Source organism: Malus domestica, chromosome 13, assembly GCF_042453785.1.
Source record: "Malus domestica chromosome 13, GDT2T_hap1".
In the NCBI taxonomy this organism is placed as follows: Eukaryota; Viridiplantae; Streptophyta; class Magnoliopsida; order Rosales; family Rosaceae; genus Malus; species Malus domestica.
In genome coordinates, this window is record NC_091673.1 from 1,086,674 (window position 1) to 1,108,136 (window position 21,463).

Here is a 21,463-nt window from a genome sequence, read left to right on the forward strand (position 1 = left end):
TTAAAAATCAAGAAAAGTACTTCTGGGATCTAATAAATGGTAAGATCACATTTAAAGGTCTTGCAAAAAATTTCCTAAGCTCCCATACAAAATATTTTTTAAAACTAAAATTTCAATTTTTCACAAAATTTGTGAGTTATAACCCACGTTTTCAACTCTATTTTGAAATTTTTTACAGGATTAATTATAAGCTAAAATTTGAGTCATTCTCATCGCGCCACTTGTTTCCTAAAAATAGTTTCCGGACCTAATAAATGGTAGGATCACATCCAAAGATCTTGCAAAATTTTCCTTAGCTCCCACGCAAAATATATCTTACAGCTTGAAATTTTTTCATTTAAAATTGTGAGTTATAACCCACCTTTTCAAATCAATTTTAGAAATTTAATGAGATTAATCATAAACCAAAATTCAAGTCATTCTCCCACACCACATGTTTCCTAAAATTAATTTAGCACATTCTGACGAATTTCGGCATATGAAAAAAATGTTTAGGGGCCAATTATTAGTTTATATTACTTTTTCTATCTTTTTTTCAAATTTCAAAATTCATAAAAAAAAATAGTTTCGGGTTTTATTAGATGGTAGGATCTCGTTCAAAGGTCTTACAAAAATTTCCTTAGCTCTCACATAAAATATTTCCTAAAACTAAAAATTTATGATTTTCATAAAAATTGTGAGTTATAATAACCCACGTTTTCAAATCAAATTTGGAAATTTTTACAAGATTAATTATAAGCTAAAATTCAAGTCATTCTCGTCCCACTACATGTTTCCTAAAATTAATTTAGGACCATCCGAAGATTGTCAGCACATAAAAAAGTATTTGGGGGCGACTATTAGTTTATATTATTATTTTTTATTTTTTAACTTTAAAAAGCAATAAAAAATAATTTTGGAACCTAACAAATGGTTTGATCACGTTCCAAGGTCTAGCAACATTTTTCTTAGCTCCCACGCACAATAATTTCTAAAACTACAAATTTCAGTTTTGTGACAAAACTGTGAGTTATAACTCATGTTTTCAAATCAACTTTAAATCTTTTTATAAAATTAATTATAAACCAAATTTCGAGTCATTTTCGTCGCAAGGCGGTTTTGCTACTCCCGGGGCCATGGTAAATTCTGTTGTGTGCACAGTAATTAGTGAAAATTCTCCCACCCAGTTACCTACCATTCAAACTTAGGACAAACCAATAAAACGATCTCTGTCTAATAAAATTATAATTTGGTACCAAAATCCCTAACACCTAGAGGAAGCTTCGCTGTGACATGTAGATATCGTCGTCAACCTTTGGCAAAGTAAGCCCCTTCCAATCTCGTATTTACCTGTCGTTTCAATTCAGCTGCTCACGAAATTAGGGTTTCAATTCGTTATGCAGATTGTTTGATTGCGCCATTAAATTAGGAAGAACAAATCATGGGCTTGTCGTCTGCTACTACTACGGCTACCAATCCAGAGGGAGTGAAATTGTGCGTATTCGATTTGAGGAGGGGTCAGAACGAAGGGCAGGAGTTGGACAAGATACTCTTCTTCTTTCCAGCCGATTTGCCCTTCTCCGCCCAATTCTCTGTGATCGGGCTCAGTGAAGGACTCATCACATTTACAAGGTTTCTACTTTTTTTTGCAATTGCATTTTTTGGGTGGTTTTGGTTTTTAATTAGAAGAATTGGGTTGTGTTTTGTGCAGAATCTTCTCTCCGGAGGCTGCTTGTGAGGCCATTGAAGCAGAGAGGCATTCCCATGTCTTTTACGAGGCGGAACCTGATATCTGGATGGTCATGGTGAGCTCTTGTTTCTTCATTTTCAATTATAATTAAAGTTATGTTTCAGTTAAGTTCGAATCCCCCTGCCCGCAGTTTCGATTAGATTAGAATCATTGCTCTACATTGTGGTAGGTAGTGGAGAAAAACAAGGAGTTTGAACCGATTTGGAGAAGTGATGCATTGAGAAAGGTTCTCAAGGAAGTACATTCTCTTTTCGTGATGTTTCATGGATCGATAAGAGCGTTGCTTGATAAAGACCCCGGTGGAGGACTAACTCGACCTCATTTGTACCATTTCATCATGGACTATCTCAGTGGTAAGTCATCGTACAGTTGTGTTCCTACTAGTTGCATTGAAGTCTAGTTTTATATCGTCTTTGGGGTTAAAATTTCATTGTATAGTCACTAATTGCCAGCATTTCAAAAGCGGTCTCCATTCGATGAGTGTTGCTGGGGTAATACTGAAGTTGCTGTATCATGCTCTCTCGATTGGATTTTTCTTCCTGAGTAATGCTGAAGTTGCTGTGTCTCATGTGTGGTTTTACTCTCTGCGGCAGATTTTCTGGTTGGGAAGAAACTACTGCTACCCTCATTCCGTGACTCTTTGAAGGAGCGTGGAACTGTACAGATGCTTACTGTAGGGAGGGAAGCAGCGATCGAAGTTCAGGTATTTTATCAGAATATATTTTAATCATATGTTTGTGGAATATTTAAGCCTTGTTTCACATTCTGGCCAGTAATTTTCATCTCAGTTGCACAGTTATACTATAGATTCTTCGACCTTAACTTTTAATCCAGTGCTTCATTACCATTAGGTCTATCTATCATCACTAACAGTCCTATTAGCTACATTTTAGCCTACTTGTATTGTTCAAAACTCTACATCTTTGTACGTATGAGGACTTCTAAGTTCTACCTGAATCTCCTAATTCTAGTTTTTCGTTGTTAATGCAATATCGTATAGTTTTATTTTGTATATTTTTTAAATGATTTCACTTGTCTTTGCAGTCACTTGTTAGGGTACTTGAATCTTGTGCTGGGAACATGCCATGTCACTCATTAATCTTGTTCCAGGACCTGTTGGTGTCCACGACACTTTCTCCTGTATGGTTTGATCCTAACATTGATGTTTGTAATTCATTTCATATGCCATCTAGTGTTCAAGTTCAAGGAAACCTTAAGAACTGAGATAAATTTTTTTTCGAATTTTCATAGCAGGAGTGCTAGGAGTGGTGAGTACATTTGTTTTGGAAATGCTAACTTCTGTGAATTTTGTTTTCCTATTTTTGTTAGGATGATACGGTAAACCTCTTTGCATATGCTGTTTTAAGGTTGACTCCCCGTGCTTTATCCTCTGGAGGAAGTTCCTGGTCCTATTTACGGAAGGGAACTACATCCTCAAGCTCTAGTTTGGTCAATCCTGGTGCTGTTCCAGAACAATTGCATGGCTCACTTGACAACTCTCCTGCTGGAGATAACAGTTCTCGTGTTGTACGGCCCTTGCAGCCTGATAAGTGGTCCAAAGGAAAGGACGGTTTTCTTGTCAGTGATATTTGGGGTGCAGAGGCTAGTACCGGAGCTTCTGCCACTCCAACAGTTTTGCTCCACCAGACAGAGGAGAGAATGTATCTGTGTACCCATCAGCATAAGAGCCTTACCTTAATTTTTCTCCTTCCTGTTTCTTCGGTACTAAACGGTGATCAAGGTGTTTCTGCAGTGAAGCAGCAAGTTCTTGAAAACGTGAGCTGTCTAGCTCTGCTATTAACTGTAATGCTTATGTTATCAAACAGCTTCTCTAAATTTTGAACTTGTCATTTGGCATTGTCATTACCATTTACCAGGTATCCCTTAAGCTGTTGAAAGTTGAAGAGAAATTATCCAAAGGATGGGCTGGTGAGAATGCGTATCATGTTAGTGGATATCGGTATTTACTTGTGGATGGAGACAGAAATGTATCCAGGGCTTCTCCACCGGGAAAAGTCACAACCCTTACCAAGGTAAAGCATTCTGCCAGTGTTTGTCTTGCTGTGTTGTTCCGCACAGTCCCTGTTAAAAAGAGCCATTTGGTTGAGGATCTTCACCTTGTTTACTACATCAAAATTGTATAAATCCCTAGCTGCAGCCTGCAACTAAGAAATTATGGGAGAGAACTTAGGTGGCTATTATTCTATTCTTTTTCAGTGTTCTGCTTTTGTTACTGGTACCACGCTCATGATATTCATCGGCTAGACTTAGGTTGCATCTCCAGCGCATTCTTCTACTGGCCCTAACGCAGTTGGTTTTTGCAAGATGGTCTTAGTGATCACTGACCAGACTAGATCTCATGAAATTAATGCTGATTTATGACTTTTATCTATTGGTTCCAATTTGTCCATTTTTCTCGTCTGTGGCAGGACTCGTTACTTGCCTTAAGTAAGGTCAGAGAAGAAGTTGATTTGGAAAAAAGTAGAGCGAAATCGGATAATGCTGGTCATGAGACAGAATTGGAAGTTAGCATCAGAGCGAAAAACAATGCTTGGGTTATTGCTCGGGTTACAAGAGGGAAGGAGCTTTATATGGTTCTAGAGAAAGCCAATGAAACACTTCTCTATGCCTCTGATGCTGTTGAGAAGTTCAGCAACAGGTACCCCATATTTCCTTCAATGCTGCACTTTTTCACGGATCACTCGTGATGACAATGCGCTAGCATATTTACGGATTAGTTATTTTCTTTGAGTTTTGCAGGTACTGCAATGGAGCTTTCTCGTTGAATTAGGGGAAATTTCTTGTTTTTTGAGATGTATACCAAGTCAGTGCGACGAAATGAGAGGTGCGCCCTACCTGATTGTTGCTCAGAATTGTGCTATTTCCTCCTGGCTCTGTGCACCTCACGACGAACCGTTGGCCCTCAGCACTGTAGATTTCTGTGACAACACACTTGCAAGTAGAAAATAGATATCATTTATCATTACGTTGTCATGTACTTTCTGATTTGTATTTGCAAGTGTTTGTTGGTTTACTATTAGTCCACAGTCTCTATGATCGTGCCCTTTGACGCTGGGGAAGAGTTGTGCCTGTGTTGGGGCTGCTTCTTAAGGGCCTATACTGCTTTTTGGAAAGAAAAAAATGTTTATGACTACGTTTGACAGGAAAATTTAAAAGTGATTTAAGAGTAATGCAAGTGCTTCCGAGAGAAGCACTTTCAAGTGTTTTATAAGGAAACACAATGCTTGTATTTTCAATTGAAATTTCAACATGTTTGTAGCAAAAGCGTTTATGAGCAAAAGTGCTTTGTACATACATAGTAACAAGTGGACCCTTATGATCAAGAATTGATTGTAGGGATGAAAACAAAACAAAACCCAGCATTTGCATTTTCAGTGCTTTTTTCTTGTTTTTCCTTAAACTTTTTACCCAAGGCACTGCACTGAAGCAGCTCCTGCCATTTTTGAGAATCCTGGTTAAAAAAAAAAGTGTGGGAACAAAAGAGTCCTTAGTCAACAAGGCGACGCGTTGATTTGAAACTTGAAAGTAATAGCACTCTAATTTGTGGACAAGTAATTAGCTACGCGTCAACGCAAACCAGTCAACTGAATGATAAACTAACCTGTTTTGTGTTTCAACCTTCCATACAATTGCAGGCTGGAAGAAGATGCATCTCTCTCTTCCTTTTCGTTTCATCCCCACCTTGGTGGTTGCAACGGCAGTTGCATTAGCAGCGGTGACGGTATCATCCCAGTCGCAGCAGCCGTGGTCACTAGAACAGGAAGCCCGGGCTCTGCTTGCCAGCGGGTGGTGGAGTGGCTACATCAACCATCTCTGCGAGTGGCCCGGCATTACTTGCAACACTGCCGGAAGCATCACGGAGATTTCGCTGCCACCTGATTTCCAGTTGGGGGACGATGGCAATTTTGGAAAATTCAACTTCTCTTGCTTTCCAAACATTGTTCGTCTTCGGCTTCGTGCAAGCGGACTCAAGGGCAGCATTCCATCTGAAATAGGTACTCTTTCCAAGCTCAAGCACCTTGACCTTTCTTACAATCAAATTACTGGTTATATCCCTTCAAGTCTTTGGAACTTGAAAAACTTGGTCACCCTTCAACTATCAGCAAACAGGCTCACTGGTCCAATTCCCGCCACCATTGGCCGTTTAACTAGTTTGAAATCTTTGTCCCTCGAATGGAACCAGATCAACGGTTCCATCCCTTTTGAACTTGGGGATTTGAACAACTTGGAACATTTGGATTTTAGTGCTAACAGTCTCACCGGTTCAATTCCTCCGTCTCTTAGTCATCTACTCAAGCTCAAGGCACTAAACCTGTCCATGAACAAGATATCCGGAGTCATACCTCATGAGCTTTCTCAGTTAACACAATTACAGTATCTTGTTCTTTCGTCAAACCAAATTTCGGGTAACATAATACCTGAAATCGGATCACTTTTCAATCTTTTTGTTCTAGACCTTTCCAGTAACAGTCTAATAGGATCGATCCCAACTGATCTTGGGAATTGCTCGAACTTACAACTCTTGTTCTTGAGCCGCAACTTTTTAACTGGGAGTATTCCCGCTCGGATTGGTTACCTCTCTGCACTGACTAGTATCGACCTCAGCCATAACTCACTACGAGGAAAAGTACCTTCTGAGCTTGGGAGCCTGAGGAATTCGTTGGAATATTTGGACCTCAGCCACAATAAACTCACTGGTACCATTCCCCCTTCTTTCAATTTGTTGCACAGAGTTCGTCAACTCAATTTGTCATACAATTCCTTGAAGGGTCATATCCCAACTGATCTCCAGCTTCTGTTTCCACCTGATGCATTTGTCGGTGGCAACAATGATTTATGTGGTGATCCGATAGGCCTCCCCTCTTGTTCTCTAACCAGGTCCAGCAGCAAGAACTTGGAACTTGTAAAAATCTTGGTTCCCGGAATTCTTTTAGCTTTCCTCATTCTTGGTTATTTTGTTTTTCCTCGATGTTTATTACTTTGGAAAAACAAGTCCAGTGGAGTAACAAAGAACGGAGATTTATTCTCGATATGGAACTTTGATGGAAAAATCGCATACAAGGATATCACGAAAGCAACAGAGGACTTTGACATGAAATACTGTATTGGGAGCGGAGCTTATGGCAGAGTTTACAGAGCACAGCTACCAAGTGGAAAAGTAGTAGCCTTGAAGAAGCTCCACCATTGGGAAGCTGAGGAACCAGTTCTCTTCAAGAGTTTCAAGAATGAAGCAAGAATGCTGTCAAAAATTCGACATCGAAACATTGTGAAGCTTCATGGGTTTTGTTTGCACAGGCGTTGTATGTTCTTGGTCTATGAATACAAGGAAAGGGGAAGCTTGTTTAGTGTTCTGGGCAATGATGTTGAAGCTGCAGATTTGGATTGGACCAAGAGGTTACATATCATCGAAGGCGTAGCGCATGCGTTGTCATACATGCATCACAACTGCACCCTACCAATCATTCACCGAAGCGTGAGTAGCAGCAATATTCTTCTCAACTCGGACTTGGTGGCTTCTTTATCCGACTTTGGCACAGCACGGCTCTTATATCCTCATCCGCGTAATCGAACAGTGCTTGCCGGCACTCCGGGATACATCACTTATTCTTTGATTCGGCTCTTATATCCTAATACACTTGCTTGTTTTCCGTAAACCAGAACTTGCACACACATTTGCCGTGACTGAAAAATGCGATGTTTATGGTTTTGCACTTCGCCATGGTGAGCAATCCGTAGAAAAACAACAGCCTTCATTCATTCGCAGATAGAACCCGAAAACTTTATTTATTTGCACTTGCAGTTTAGTAAACAAAGTAATGCCGTCGTTTTTACATCATCTCAGATCATATGTTCCAGATTTTTTTACTTCAGAAAAGCGAAAACAAAAACAGAAGAAGAATGAAACAAAAAAAAAAACAGAAAAAATAGGGAAAGCCGAGAATAAAAAGTGCTTTTCGTAGAAGCAGTTGCCTCCACAAGAATCTACATGAGCTTGTAGTAGCAGTTGTCTCCGGCAAGGAGGAAGTCATAAGGAACGCCGCAGCCGCACCTGAAGCGAATGACTTGGCACTCTTCCAACCTCTCCATCCTCACTGATTCTTCAAATTTTCTCTCGCAATCATCCTGCAACAGCCCACAGCTTAATTAACACCAGAATTAATCCGATTTACGAACGAAAGAGATTAAGAACACCAGTAGGTACCTCAGCAGCGCTAACAGAGTTAGTGTTCTGATTAGCATCCTGATCAGCTGGTGACGTGCCTCCATTTTCATCTTGTTCTTGATGGTGTTGTTCTTCGTCGCCGTCATCATGATCTTCGACTTCCATGACTTGTTGGAACCACAGGCTCATCTCTCTTACCCGGTTCTTTATCCTCGCAAGCCTCTGGAACCACACACAATAATCAATTTCCAAGAACCACCATGAAATTATTAATTAGCAAATTTAATTAATTCAAGAAAACCTTAGAATTGGGAGTTCCGTCATCCTCGTCACTGCCAGAGACGGTTTTCGGTGAGCGAGGAGTGGGATCGGAGACGGAGGGGCGGAGTTTGGGCTTCGAATTAATGGCCGAGTCAGAGGCAGAAGCGGAGACTTTATTGGTTGTTGGGGCAGGTGGTGGTGGTGGTGGTGGTGACGGCGGTGTAACCGTGACGGTAGGCTCCGGAGGAGACTGGGGAGCCGGAGGAGTTGGGTTGAAAAAGAAAGTGTCGGAAATGCAGCGGCGGAGAAGAGGAGGAGTAGGAGGGAGAGAAAGCTTCTCTTTCTTGGCGTTGGGTTCGGATACCGGCGGCGATTGGGTGGGGGATCGCCTCTTCAATGTTTTCGTGGGATTCTTGGGATCAACGACGGAGGAAGACTTGAAGGTGCATTCAAGGCGGAGCCCGGACAACCGATTCCTCACCGCCGCCGTCTCCTCCACTGAGTAGCCTTCGTTTTCTCTTCCTCCGGTGAAGTCAGCCATTCACTATCTGGAAAATGTGTTTGATTGTCTTGAATCTTGATTTCAATAATTGAATTAGGAAGTCTCTGTTTCTGTCAAGCGCCTGAATATCTAAACTATATATAAAGGCCGACGAATCAACCGTTGACGGTTGATGATAGCGCCAAAACGAGAGAATTTGGACAAGGCTTTGCTTGTATAACACTGAATAATGTTAATGACCGTTGACCAATCATCCAAGCCCGTCTAGCTCAGTTGGTAGAGCGCAAGGCTCTTAACCTTGTGGTCGTGGGTTCGAGCCCCACGGTGGGCGATTTGTTGATTTTTTTATATTTGTTTTCGTTCTCTTTTATTTATTTATTTATTTTTTTCTTTTCAAACAAATGATATTATATACGTTAAGGTGGAGGGGAGGTGAGCTTAGTCTCACAATGAGTTAGCAATAATGTAGTTCAAATTCTCCTTTAACGAGAATTGAACCTAAAACCTCTTATTTACAAGCAAAGAGGAACACCACTATACCGTAATACTAAGTGATATTTGTTTCGTTCTCCTATATAAGCATGATGAATTTTAAATCCAGCTGTCAAAAAGCTGTACAAATGGCAAGTTTTGAGTACTAGTACCATGTCAGCTGTACAAATGGCAAGTTTTGAGTACAAGTACTACATCTGACGTGGTACTGGTACCGTATCACTCTCATTTCTCCAATACGATACGGTTCACCGCAGTCGCAAGTGCGTATACAACCGTAGCGACTGGTAGTTCACTAGCCAGTCTAAGAGCAATTTAATCAATGTCCGCCTGTATGCCGACGAAAATCTCCTGTGAAGTCTCGCAGAAGCTATGATGTCAACCATAGTGTTTAAGACATGTATGTTTCTTGACCTAAACAGACGTGAACAAGTCAATTCCAGGGAATGTCTCAACTAAATAACTTCTAAGTTTAGAGAGTAACCTCACGAAAACACGTATAATCTGGTTAGGTTGACCCTAAATTACAACTCACATCACTTAAAGTAACCCCAGATGCCCACACTACAGTTAACCACAACATCATTGTCTCTCATTCATCTAGTGTTGCCTGCCTTCTGCTTCGCCTTCTCGATAAGCGGCTTCAACTGCTTCTTCTCGGCAAGAATCTTGAGGAAGTTAAACAGAAACGGAATGTAGTTGTGCTTCCTGCGAATGTTATCTGTTCTCCACTTCTTAAACTTCTCTTCCTCCATCAAGATCTTCTCTGTTGCACCCTCAATCCCAGCATTGATTTCCGAAAGAGCTTTGTTCAGCGCTTCAAACTTGCTACCGTCAGCTGGTCTATCCTGCTGCAAGGCAGACAGCTGCTGCAAAATACGCTCCCTCTTCTTTTGGAGTTCCTTGAGTTCAGCAGTATACATCTCTTTCCTGTTCTTGATAATGGCCAAGAGATTGAATCTTATCTCGCTTTTGGAATACCTTTCAATACGTTCCTGGATTACAGGTTGTACCATCTGCAACCATTCCATGTCACCTTGCCCGCTGGGGCACTGTCCAAGGCTAATGGGTCCCTCCTTCAGTCCATCAAGCTCATACAGGACTCCATCGACAGGCAAGTAGCTTATAAAATGGTAGACGTCATCATCTTTTCCAGCTACCTTCTGCTCATCAGAAACAAATGGCTCAGGCCTTGCAAAACTATTATGGGCTGCACGGATAGCTTCACTATTGTTTATTGCCAATCCTTTCAGTTCAGGTGGAAAGTTCTTTGTAAATTCTTTCAGTTTTGACAGTTCAGGACCAATGTCAACATCCGGACAGTTCATGAGGATAGACAAAATTGCTTGTGTTGCACAAGCATTATTGATGACCTGAGAGGATATACAAACCTTCTGATAAGAAGACCTTACAAATATACCACTAATCAAGAAAAGTACCTTTACAATTAAAAAACCAACCTGGCTTGCGAAAAACAAATTAGGATTTGGATCCTTAATTACAAGGCGGTCATCCTTTTCCCCTGGACGCCATTTGAATAGGAAAATCAAACCATACACTGGCCTGTAAATTTCAAGGGAAAAACAGTAACTAAAACAATGATAACATAGATATAAACCTCAAACATTTTTTTCAACAAAAATGAGGATATCTGCCTGGGAGATAAAATCTTAAACAGAAACTAACGTACCTCAGATTGTTCAGAGAATCGAGGTCCAATGAATACAGTTCCTCAACCTGCAAGGTCATACCAATGGAAATTAAACAATTTCTTTGATAAGTAAAAGTTGGATATAGCCAAGAAGGGGAAAAGGGTTAAGTGTTGGATATAATCAATCTAACAACAAAAGGAGCAAAGACATCTCCAAGAAGTAGTTATAGCCTAACCTCGAGCAGTAACAGTGGGCGTCAACTATAAACTAGGATAAGTGCATCCCAAACATAATATAAATATAGATTCATAGACATAAAAGACGTCAAAGAAAGCGTACCTGCACGCCTTTTACTTGCATCTGCTGAATAAGTTCAGTGAACACCCCTGAAATGCAAAGCAGAACCTTGAAAAAACTAGTACACTTCATGTATACTACAGCTGTTCCAATTTCTCGAAAATTATAAATTCGCTTCCAGGAAATTTGAAGTCCTGCGTATTAACCATTACTAAATTACCCAAATCCTATACACTATCAATCTGCGTCGGCAGATCACAACCTTCATCACTCAAACGGTCCCAAAAATACATTCCCAAAACCAAACTTAAGGACCCCATAATGCTTATTGCTAGATATACCAATTCTCGTAGGGCATGTGATGTGTTTCAGTTCAATGATATATCAAAAATAACAACGAACCCTACAGTTCCACGTCAAGACTATCGCTCAAACACTAATATACATGGTACCAAATGGACAAGAAAGATGTAACTATACCTGGGTCGGACTCAATCGTGCACCAAGACATGATGAAAAACAACTAATCTGGTAAGAAAGGGTGAAAAAAGGGTAATTAAGAACACCATAAGAGGGAAAAAAAACAAATATAAAATTATGAGCCTTAAACAAATTCGGGGCACAATTGTAGCAAAAAATTAACAAAATTACTTAACTTTAGATGCATAAATTAACACAAAAGAAACATAAAGTGGCAGCCCAGCAAACAATTTACAACAAACCTACTAATTCCTTCACAGAAATGATATGTTGGTTCGATAATACAATGCAATAAAATCAATGTCAATCGACGGAGTACGAGAAGCCCCAATTCAGGCAAAGAGGGTTTTACTTTTATTCCTCTATTCGGTTCAAAACGACGACGTTAGCAGGTCCCTGGAATAAGAAAACCAGTGAAGTAACGGGGAAGAAGACAGAAGTTACCAGAAACCGACACGACGTCGTCTGCCTCCTCCACCGCCGTGTAGAGATTTTGTGAGCGAGTTGGTCTGCGTCTCGTCCCCCGTTCCTTCCTCCTCTCTGTTCGCCTCTCTTTTTTCCGTTTTTCTATTTTTCACTTTAATAAAGCCCATCATGATGAAATTAGGCCCAGAACAGAAAAGTAAAAATATGGGCCGAGGCCCAAATCCGAACTTATAATTTTTTTTTTAAATTAACAAAAAGTCTAAAAAAACTTCACTTTTAATAAAAAGTTGTTTTTAAATGTATAGTTAATAGTACCAGAGAAATGTATAAATGTGGTTTTTCGTTAAAAGTAAACAGTACCGGGATTGTTTTGTTAAAACTCCCTAGTTTTTTTGGGTTATCTTTTCTTATTGATAGATTTTCTGGCATTGCTGTGGATTTTTTTGAGTATTTTTGGTATGTATTTGGATTTTTTAATTTAATTTTTTGGTTCTAATGATCAAAGATTGAATTCTCCTGAGCTTATTGATTGCTGAATATCTGGAGACCTAAACTGAACTGAAGAACATCCATGCATGATCAGATTTTGCTACATGTCGTTTTGTTTCAGTTATTTACCAGATAATTGATTGGTCCTTTGTGTAATATTTAATTATCTATTAATTGATGTTGCTAATTTGCTATATATCCAGATTATTTATAAAAAGCAAATGTAAACACAAGTAATAAAACACATCTAAAAATAAATTTGTCAAGAGAAGGTATACAGTTCGGTTTTGGTAAGAAAACCTGGTAGGTTCAGTTTTACAGAGATTTATTATTATTATTATCTCTACTAATTACCCAAACCTTCTTTGTCAATAAAAAAAAAGTGAAAAGATAAATTAGTCTTCTATCATAAAAAAAAATAATGGCCAATAACGTAATTTCACAAGTCTAAATTTTACTATTTTTTATTGAAGTTTTACCTACAGGTGATGTTAAAATACCTCCAATATTAAAAAAAAATTAAAAATATTAAAACCAAAAACAAAAACCTCCCACTCCCCCCCCCCATTCTCTCTCTCCCTCTCCCTCTCCCTCTCCCCCTCTTTTTCTAAAAAAATGTGTTCATGCACATCAAGTGTGTAGGCAAATACTAGTTATTATAAGAAAATTGTTATTAGCACTCTAAAAATCTCATTTGACACTCCAAATTTTCTATAATTAGAAAGAAAAATACACTTGTAAATAGTATAAAATGAGATTTTTAGAATGCTAATAACAGTTACTTATTATAAATGTAATATATTAGCAACTTTTTAATTTCGCAAGTTGATTTTTATTTCTAGTTTCTACTCGAACTTAATTTATTTATTATGCCACTTAAATTTTGAAGTTACATAATAAAAATTTAGCATTCACATCAAACTCACATAAATATTGGCATATGAGTATGGATTAGGCTTGTGCCTCACACAAGCCTAGTCGGCTAATGTATTTTTAGCTTCAGCATTTTTAAGTGCCCTGTGGCAGACACACGTCTTAATATAAAAGACAATGGAATATGTCTAAAGCTAATACTAAAATACAAAAGTTGAAATAAAATATACTACATAACTATAAAAACTTAAAGAGTATTTTGAAAATAGTAATAGTTGTTATGTAGCCAGGTTCACATGCCCAATAGCAATGATACGAAGAGCTAGCTTTGCTATCCTAAAAGTCTACTTACTTGCAGAACTTCTTGTTTGAAATTTTAGGTCCGGTTTTTATTGGTATTTGTTTTTTGCTCACTCGTTACGATTTTCTTTTTGTGTTTTTAGCACTTATTTCGAGGAATGAATAAGTAGAAACTGCTAACAGTAATTGGTTAATGACTTCGTTCGTCTCTTTTGGGGATGCGGTAATTTACTTACTTACTCATTTTTATTGGCAAAAATAAGAATACTTTGAAAAAATTTGGTTAAAAAATTCAAAGTTATCAGAATTGGTAAATACATTCCGATTTGTTCCCAATTCTTTTAAAATATTCGGATTCGAAATTAAAAAATTTACTATACAAAAATGGGCAACTTATTTCAACTTGCACCGCTAGATGCTTGTGAATTCGGTCATCGTGGCTTGCGGTGCACACACGCCTCTGAAGTGACAGATCAACCAATAAAATATTAAAAACAATGAAAGTGGCCTGTGGCAGACACACGCCTTAATATAAAATATAATGAACAACATGTATTTAAAAACTAATACTAAAATACAGAAGTTGATAACAACACGTATCATAAAATTATAAAAAGTCAGAATACTATAACAAAATTTATCGAAATACGTGCAGAACAGTGTTATAAAATTCGGATGGAAAATTTAGTCATTGGAATTGCTAAATGCCTTCCGATTTGTTCCAGTCTTTTAAAATGATTCAAAGAGAAATGTTAGAGAAGATTTTTAAAGTGAAATTTATTATAAATTTTCTGTCATCTCATAATTTAACGTTAATTTTTTATTAATATTACAAAAAAATAATACAAGAAATATGAAGTGACCTAAAATATATGAAAATTTTACTTTTGAAAGATTTTTTTTTAACATTTCTCATCAAAATCAAAATTTTTGGATTCGAATTTAAAATTTTTATTGTAAAAAATGGCCAAGTCATTTCAAATTGCACGTCAATGTGGTCATCGAGGCATGTGTTGCGCACACACGTTTGAAGTGACAGATAATCAAAATTGAACACAACTCTGTATTTATTCTCTTTTCTTAAAATTCTTATGGGGGAGTTCAGACCTATTGTGCCAAGATTTTCTCTGCCTACCTTCTCCCTGTATTTTGGTATCGACAAGTGTTAATTTTTGTTCGACTAGAGATTTAAAAAAAAAAAAGAAAAAAATTAAAAGAAAATGAAAGAACCAGAGCAGAAACTGGGAAGAGAATCTTCTCCTGAGCTCCGGATGGGGATCCTCCTGATTAGATCATCCGAATTATTCAAATTTAATTTAACAATTCTAAACAGAAAGATCCTCTAAAAATTATCATAATTGCAATTGTTGAATTAAGTTTGAACGTCTTCAGGAGAGGATCCTCTTCCGCAGAAACTGGGTTACCGCGCTGCCATTTTTCAATCAAGTTCTCCCTCGTGCTATTTCTTTTTTCCTTCTCGTCTTTCCCTCTTCTTCGAGAGGATTTTTTTCCTTTTTACTTTCATATTTTTCTTCTTGTTTTTCTGAAACCCTAACCTTAAAATTGCACCTGCACATTAAAATTGTATAATACTCCCAGTTCCGTTGGGTCTTTTTCCGATGTGGTTCGAGTTTCCCATTAGAAGGGATGAAGACCTGAGATTCCCAGGCCTTCATGTGGTTCGATAGAAGCAGACCTTCTGAATAAACCTTCAGAGCCACAGATCCTGAAGTAATATTTCCCACTGAATGTAAAGGCTACAACTGTCTGTACCCATATAATTGAATCGACTGTTTTTTATATGTTCAGAAGACTCTCTCTGACACCTCACAATTTAACGTCAATTTACGTACTAACATTATAAAACATTATAAAAATTTCTATTTTTGATGGAATCTTCTTAGCATTTCTCTTTCCTAATTTATATTCCGAATTCCGTCTCCATATGCATGGGATACCACCTGCATGCCCTACTATGCATGCAAGCGTACGAAGTCTTGGATTTTTGTGTGCAAGGCCCGCAGGCAGGTTTATTCATTAATAATTTGGTCATCATCATCGTTTGTTAATCCAGTCAAAACTTCACAACCGTTCGGTGAGCTAGATGAGATTGAACTTTAGGGATGTGATTGGATTGGCAGTGATATGTAAGATATAACTTGTAACCATATATAAGGATATGTTAGATAAACCACTCTATTATGGATTCATAATCCATCATGTCCACTCATGTCGATCTCACATTTTGACATAGCAAAAAAAGAGTGGACTCAAGTCTATTTTAGCTAGTCACAGCCTATCCCAACCTGCCCATCAAACAAGCAAAAATATTTGGTTATTAAAAAACACATAGATAAAATGAGGGGAATTTGGATGCGGTTCCTAACTACCAATGTTCTTTAACTGAAACCTTAGTGATTTTCAATTTTTTATCGAAGTCCTTGACATTAATGTTATAATGTATTTTTATGTAAATTATTTTATTTTTAATTAAAAATCAAAATTTGTAGTTGTTTACAGTAATGAGATTTTAAATAAACCTATAATTTATAGGATTAAAAAGATTATTTTAAAAAAAAAAAAAATATATATATATATATATAAAATAAAAGATGAACTATATTGTCCAATGTGTGTGTGTGTATATATGTTGTGTATGTGTATATATATATTGACACATCTCGGGCTCGACTCCGTCGTAGCACGATATTGTCTGCTTTGGGCCCCAACCACGCTCTCAAGGTTTTGTTTCTGAGTACTCAGACGAGAACTTTCCAATGAGTCACCCATCCTGGGATTGCTCTCGTGCAAACTCGCTTAACTTCAAAGTTCCGAGGAACCCAAAGCCAGTGAGCTTTCAAAATGCCTCGTGCTAGGTAGAGATGAGAATATACATATAAAGCTTACAGGATCCTCACATCTGGGCAATGTGGGATCTTACAATCCACCCCCTTTAAGGGCCTAACGTCCTCTTCGGCATACTTCCGACTAGGGATTGGCTCTGATACCAAATTGTCACATCTCGCCCCGGCCCCTCACCACATCCCTGTCTCGACTCCGCCGTAACACGATATTGTCAGCTTTGGGCCCCGACCATGCCCTCACGGTTTTGTTTCTAGGAACTCACACGAGAACTTGCTAGTGGGTCACCCATCTTGGGATTGCTCTCGCGCAAACTCGCTTAACTTCGGAGTTTCGATGGAACCTGAAGCCAGTGAGCTCCCAAAAGGTCTCATGCTATGTAGAGATGATAATATACATATAAGGCTTACATGATCCTCATCCCTGGGTGATGTGGGATCTTACATATATGCATAAACATGGGTACTTCATCAAAACTAACCAAAAAATTAGTGTACCAAAACATGAGTACATTTTTTAAAAGCATAAAAGAAATAATAGATATTAGGCTTAATAATATTATCAAATTTCTTTCATTAAACTTGACATGAATACGTTCTGAAATCAACGAAATAGAATGTACCTATATAAGTTTAAAAAATGGATAAGAAAAAACTTGAATTGAGTTTATATATAAAAAATGGTTACATTTTATATTAAAAAATGGTACATTTTATATATAATAAATTAGAATATTTAAGAACGGATATATATAAGATTAACAAATTGAAAATCTTTTCATACAAAATCAATGGATCCAAACTTATTCTGATTTAATTTTTTTCATTTTGAAAATGTTTTGAATGGAAAATTAATTATATGACCATTAAAACCCTAAATCAATTTTATGTAACTAACTTGTAAATTCATTACTACATTAATGCTAGGTCTTTGATCAAAATCTAAAAACTGATAAGGTTTCCGTCAATGAACATTAATAACTGGAGAAAGAATACTAATTTTTCCATATAAAAAAATTATAAACAAATATTTGGTTATTTTGCGAAAAAAATTACAAAACATTATCATAAAATCTTTGGTTATTAGTAGACTCGTAAATATTAGAGAGATAATAACCATTCGCTTTTTGTATCTTATACATTATTGTTCCATTATAATTATTAATTTTTTTTTATTTATTTGAAGGAGCAACCAAATAGTGTGTACCTTAGAAGCAAAACCCACGCAAGACGTACACTGTGATTGTGAATCGGGATCCTCTCCGGATCTCGTGGTCTATAAATACAAAACCATTAGAGTACTAGTGTAAACCTAACGCTCCGATATCTAAACGGCTTCAAAACCCTATTTCATTTTTTTTTATCAATGGCTAATGACGGACAAAAGACCAACTTAGACCCCGAGAAGCAAGCACTGCTGAATAAGCACACCGAGAACCACTTCACCGCCGGGGAGATCGTCCGGGACATCATCATCGGCGTATCTGACGGTCTTACCGTGCCGTTTGCTCTCGCTGCGGGACTGTCCGGCGCCAATGCCACGTCATCTATCGTCCTCACTGCTGGCATCGCCGAAGTCGCAGCCGGTGCTATCTCCATGGGACTCGGCGGGTACTCTTTCGATTCAGCCATCCCTTGATATCACAGCTTGTTTGGTAATATTTTGATGCATTGGTATTTTATTGCGCAGATATCTGGCTGCAAAAAGTGAATCGGATCACTACATGAGGGAGCTGAGGAGAGAACAAGAAGAAATTGTAAACGATCCTGATGCAGGTTTAATATGGATTATTTTCCTCTTTTAATTTAATTATCAGTTAGTTTAAAAGTTTACCCTATATTATGGTTACCTCACGGATACTTCACTTTGGTGGCGTATCGCATATTCGATACTTCGCAACGATACTCGTCAGATACTTTCGGGTACCCGTCGGATATATATCAAGTCAACGGACACGGCTTTGACTTGATGGATAGGTGTATCTCATATGAGGGTAACATATATCAAGCTTTTTGGATACTTTTATACTTTCAAATAAGAAATTAAAAAAGAGAATTTAATAGGAGACAAAGCTTCAATTGAAATCTGGTAAATATGAAGAGCTTGCCTCTTATTGAAACTATGAATACAACTCACACTTCTTCTATACGTATATATATGTGTGTGTGTGTGTATAACAAGGGAATTAGGTTTCCATTCTCCAACAAATTAAATAAACTTGAATTCAGAGATGAAATCAGATTCCTGTGTTATCAAAATATGTTCTAAATTATATCATTTTCATTTTTATATATTATTATATATTTTTAACTGCCATATCTATAGCATATCGGATTTTACTTTTTAAAGATTTTTCATATCATTTTATCGTATTGTATCTCCGTATCCGTATCCATATCCGTACTTCATAGATGACTACTCTTAGTCAAGTTAATGGACCGGTGTGCTCCGTTTTTGCTCTAAGTTGAAATCTATTTTCCAATTGTTTAGATTTTAAATTAGTTAAATTATTATTGCTTGTATATATAGAGAGTGAAATTTGTTTTTGTTTATGATGGGGTAATTGCAGAGGCGGCAGAAGTGGAGGAGATACTGGCGGAGTATGGAATAGAGGCACAAGAGTATACACCTGTCGTGAATGCTCTAAGGAAGAAGCCCCAAGCATGGCTCGATTTCATGATGAAGTAAGTTACTTTGCTTAAATTATGGAGTTATGCGTTAACTCGGTTGGATAGAGTAATATTTCGTTTCTTTGTACATAAAATTTTAATATGATCTTAAAAAATTCACCTTCTAATAAGTAAGTGTATATGCTTGAGAAAACTTAAAATGATAGGAAGATATTTTTCTTTTCCTTCGGAGATTTGTTCATAAAAAGAGAAAAGAATATTTTGTGAAGTAGGTAAAGTGATATGGGAATTGAAATTCTCGTCGAATTTCTATGTTCAAAGTTGATAGATTCAGAAATTTGGATTATCTAAGAAAGAGAAAGGATTTGAACTGTTCAAAGGTTTGGTTTTGTATGAAAGTGTGTGAAGTGATGGGCTAGAAGAGGCTGCATATTTTTATTTTATTTTAATAAACGATATTATCTACATTAAATGAGAGAATGTGAGTTTAGCCTCATAATGAATTAATAATGATATGTTTCAAACTCGTATTTGACGATAATCGAACTTAAGATCTCTTTACATTTAAATTCAATAATCCGAATTTCCGGATCAGTTAACTACGAAATAGAAATATGAAAAGAATCTTAATTCGTGACGTGGATATTCTGTGAACTGCACGAGTCGGCGGGTGGGGGTATATTTTGTGTTAAGTGTAAGTGCTTAGTCAAAAGTTGGCTTCTCTTTTGAAATATGGACAAAATCCATGTGGTCATCCATCACATGCTATCATTCACACCGTGAATAGATAAAAAGCACTTAAAATCTTTTATTCATTGGTGTTGAAATTTTGAATATCACACACTTCTCAGGATAATTATCTGCTATTCTGATAGGAGATCAGTTGTTTTGATCTTTTAACTAATTAGAATTTTAATTCATAGATAGCAAACAGTCAGTCTTTACCTAAAGAGTAAATTGTAATAATGGTCCTTCAACTTTAATTAAATTGGAACAATGGTACCTCAACTAAAAATTTATTATCATTGATCCCTCAGCTTATCAAAATGTGTAGCTATAATCATTTTCATCAATTTCGTCAAAATTTGATCAAAATAAGTTATGTTGGAATAATCATTTATATAATTAGGGTTCCTCAATCAAGGTGTGTAATTATGGTCAATTTCATCAACTACGTCAAATTTTTCGTCAAAACGAATTATGTTGGAATGACCATTACTACAATTGGGTTAAAGTTAAGGGACCATTTCTTCAGTTGAACTAAAGTTGAAGGACCAATGGTAATGAATTTTTAGTTAAGGGACCATAGCTGCACGTTTTGATGAGTTGAGGGACCAATGGTAATGGATTTTTAGTTGATGGACCATTACTCCAATTGAGTTAAAGTTAATGGACCATAGCTACAATTTACTCTTACCTAAAATAGTCGGGTTCTTTTTTGGACATGACGCTTCTTTACCGATATAATATTGATAAATCGTTGATAGCATTAGTACAATAAACATGTTAACAATAAAACATATTCACATATTACCGACACAATGATATCCATATAAACATTCACATTATCGATACCAAATTCGTTATGCACGGATTATTTATGCATGTAAGAAAATTGGTGGGTTATTGATCACCAATGAAATTTTGGTAGTAGGTCATGTAGAATGCCATTACGTTTGGTTTTGCACCTAGTCTTTAGTTAGCTCTAAATACTCCATGCCATTTCATAGCTTTCATCTAGTATAATTAACTCAACTTGAGTGATGATTCAGGTTTGAACTGGGATTGGAAAAGCCAGATCCAAGGAGAGCCTTGCACAGCGCCCTCACCATTGCCGTTGCTTACGTTTTGGGAGGAGCAGTACCCTTGCTTCCTTACGTCTTCTTTCCGAGGGCCAGGGAAGCTCTGGTTGCGTCAGTTGTCGTAACCTTGCTGGCATTGCTGATATTTGGGTACGCCAAGGGCCGTTTCACCGATAACAAACCCTTCTCGAGTGCCTTCCAGACTGCGTTCATCGGAGCCATAGCATCCGCAGCCGCGTTTGGCTTGGCAAAAGCCATCCATCCATGAACACATTTGTCCTACAAAATCATATACAACACCCCGTCTTTTGTTAAGATTGTTTTACGGTCGTATGCTTCGCTTCATGCTTCATGTTTGTTAAGAATGTTTTAAATTCGTATGCTTCGCTTCACGCTTCATGTTTGGAAATTTTGATGTTGCTCATTATTTTCGGTACAAGTTCATCCTGCGATCCCACTTCTACTTTTTCATCGAAAGCTAATA

At 37.4% G+C, this 21,463-nt stretch overlaps 5 protein-coding genes and 1 non-coding gene across 8 annotated transcripts; 4 read left to right on the plus strand and 2 right to left on the minus strand.

Annotated features, from left to right (window-relative positions):
* Nucleotides 1–1,092: 1,092 nt before the first annotated feature.
* LOC103451523 (vacuolar fusion protein CCZ1 homolog B-like) lies at nucleotides 1,093–4,920 on the plus strand. 2 transcript variants are annotated; one of them, XM_008390929.3, is made up of 11 exons: nucleotides 1,175–1,302; nucleotides 1,383–1,611; nucleotides 1,691–1,784; nucleotides 1,899–2,082; nucleotides 2,182–2,220; nucleotides 2,323–2,432; nucleotides 2,774–2,869; nucleotides 3,059–3,505; nucleotides 3,607–3,762; nucleotides 4,159–4,388; nucleotides 4,490–4,920. In XM_008390929.3, exons 2-11 carry the CDS (start codon nucleotides 1,421–1,423, stop codon nucleotides 4,518–4,520), a joined length of 1,578 nt encoding a protein of 525 aa, XP_008389151.2. In that variant the 5' UTR covers nucleotides 1,175–1,302; nucleotides 1,383–1,420; the 3' UTR covers nucleotides 4,521–4,920. The 2 variants fall into 2 exon arrangements, with proteins under 2 accessions (XP_008389152.2, XP_008389151.2); XM_008390930.3 differs by lacking the exon at nucleotides 2,182–2,220 and having other exon boundaries at nucleotides 1,093–1,302.
* Nucleotides 4,568–7,403, plus strand: LOC103452231 (MDIS1-interacting receptor like kinase 2-like). Its single transcript, XM_029091202.2, has 2 exons — nucleotides 4,568–4,688; nucleotides 5,386–7,403. The coding sequence occupies exons 1-2, from the start codon at nucleotides 4,568–4,570 to the stop codon at nucleotides 7,401–7,403; spliced, it is 2,139 nt and encodes a 712-aa protein (XP_028947035.2).
* Nucleotides 7,404–7,507: 104 nt separating this feature from the next.
* Nucleotides 7,508–8,908, minus strand: LOC103451524 (uncharacterized). The gene is made up of 3 exons (XM_008390931.4): nucleotides 8,215–8,908; nucleotides 7,953–8,135; nucleotides 7,508–7,873 (listed from the first exon to the last, which is right to left on the minus strand). Exons 1-3 carry the CDS (start codon nucleotides 8,713–8,715, stop codon nucleotides 7,733–7,735), a joined length of 825 nt encoding a protein of 274 aa, XP_008389153.2. The 5' UTR covers nucleotides 8,716–8,908; the 3' UTR covers nucleotides 7,508–7,732.
* A 26-nt stretch (nucleotides 8,909–8,934) lies between these two features.
* On the plus strand, nucleotides 8,935–9,007 carry TRNAK-CUU (transfer RNA lysine (anticodon CUU)). The gene has a single exon. It is a non-coding gene; the product is annotated as a tRNA-Lys (tRNA).
* A 598-nt stretch (nucleotides 9,008–9,605) lies between these two features.
* LOC103451525 (ubiquitin carboxyl-terminal hydrolase 2-like) lies at nucleotides 9,606–12,173 on the minus strand. 2 transcript variants are annotated; one of them, XM_029091484.2, is made up of 6 exons: nucleotides 12,042–12,173; nucleotides 11,598–11,645; nucleotides 11,160–11,206; nucleotides 10,859–10,905; nucleotides 10,629–10,731; nucleotides 9,606–10,541 (listed from the first exon to the last, which is right to left on the minus strand). In XM_029091484.2, exons 2-6 carry the CDS (start codon nucleotides 11,626–11,628, stop codon nucleotides 9,765–9,767), a joined length of 1,005 nt encoding a protein of 334 aa, XP_028947317.1. In that variant the 5' UTR covers nucleotides 11,629–11,645; nucleotides 12,042–12,173; the 3' UTR covers nucleotides 9,606–9,764. The 2 variants fall into 2 exon arrangements, with proteins under 2 accessions (XP_028947317.1, XP_028947318.1); XM_029091485.2 differs by having other exon boundaries at nucleotides 11,950–12,139.
* A 5,568-nt stretch (nucleotides 12,174–17,741) lies between these two features.
* On the plus strand, nucleotides 17,742–21,423 carry LOC103423722 (vacuolar iron transporter 1-like). The gene is made up of 4 exons (XM_008361803.4): nucleotides 17,742–18,157; nucleotides 18,237–18,322; nucleotides 19,117–19,231; nucleotides 20,950–21,423. The coding sequence occupies exons 1-4, from the start codon at nucleotides 17,913–17,915 to the stop codon at nucleotides 21,245–21,247; spliced, it is 744 nt and encodes a 247-aa protein (XP_008360025.2). The 5' UTR covers nucleotides 17,742–17,912; the 3' UTR covers nucleotides 21,248–21,423.
* The last annotated feature ends 40 nt before the right edge of the window (nucleotides 21,424–21,463 follow it).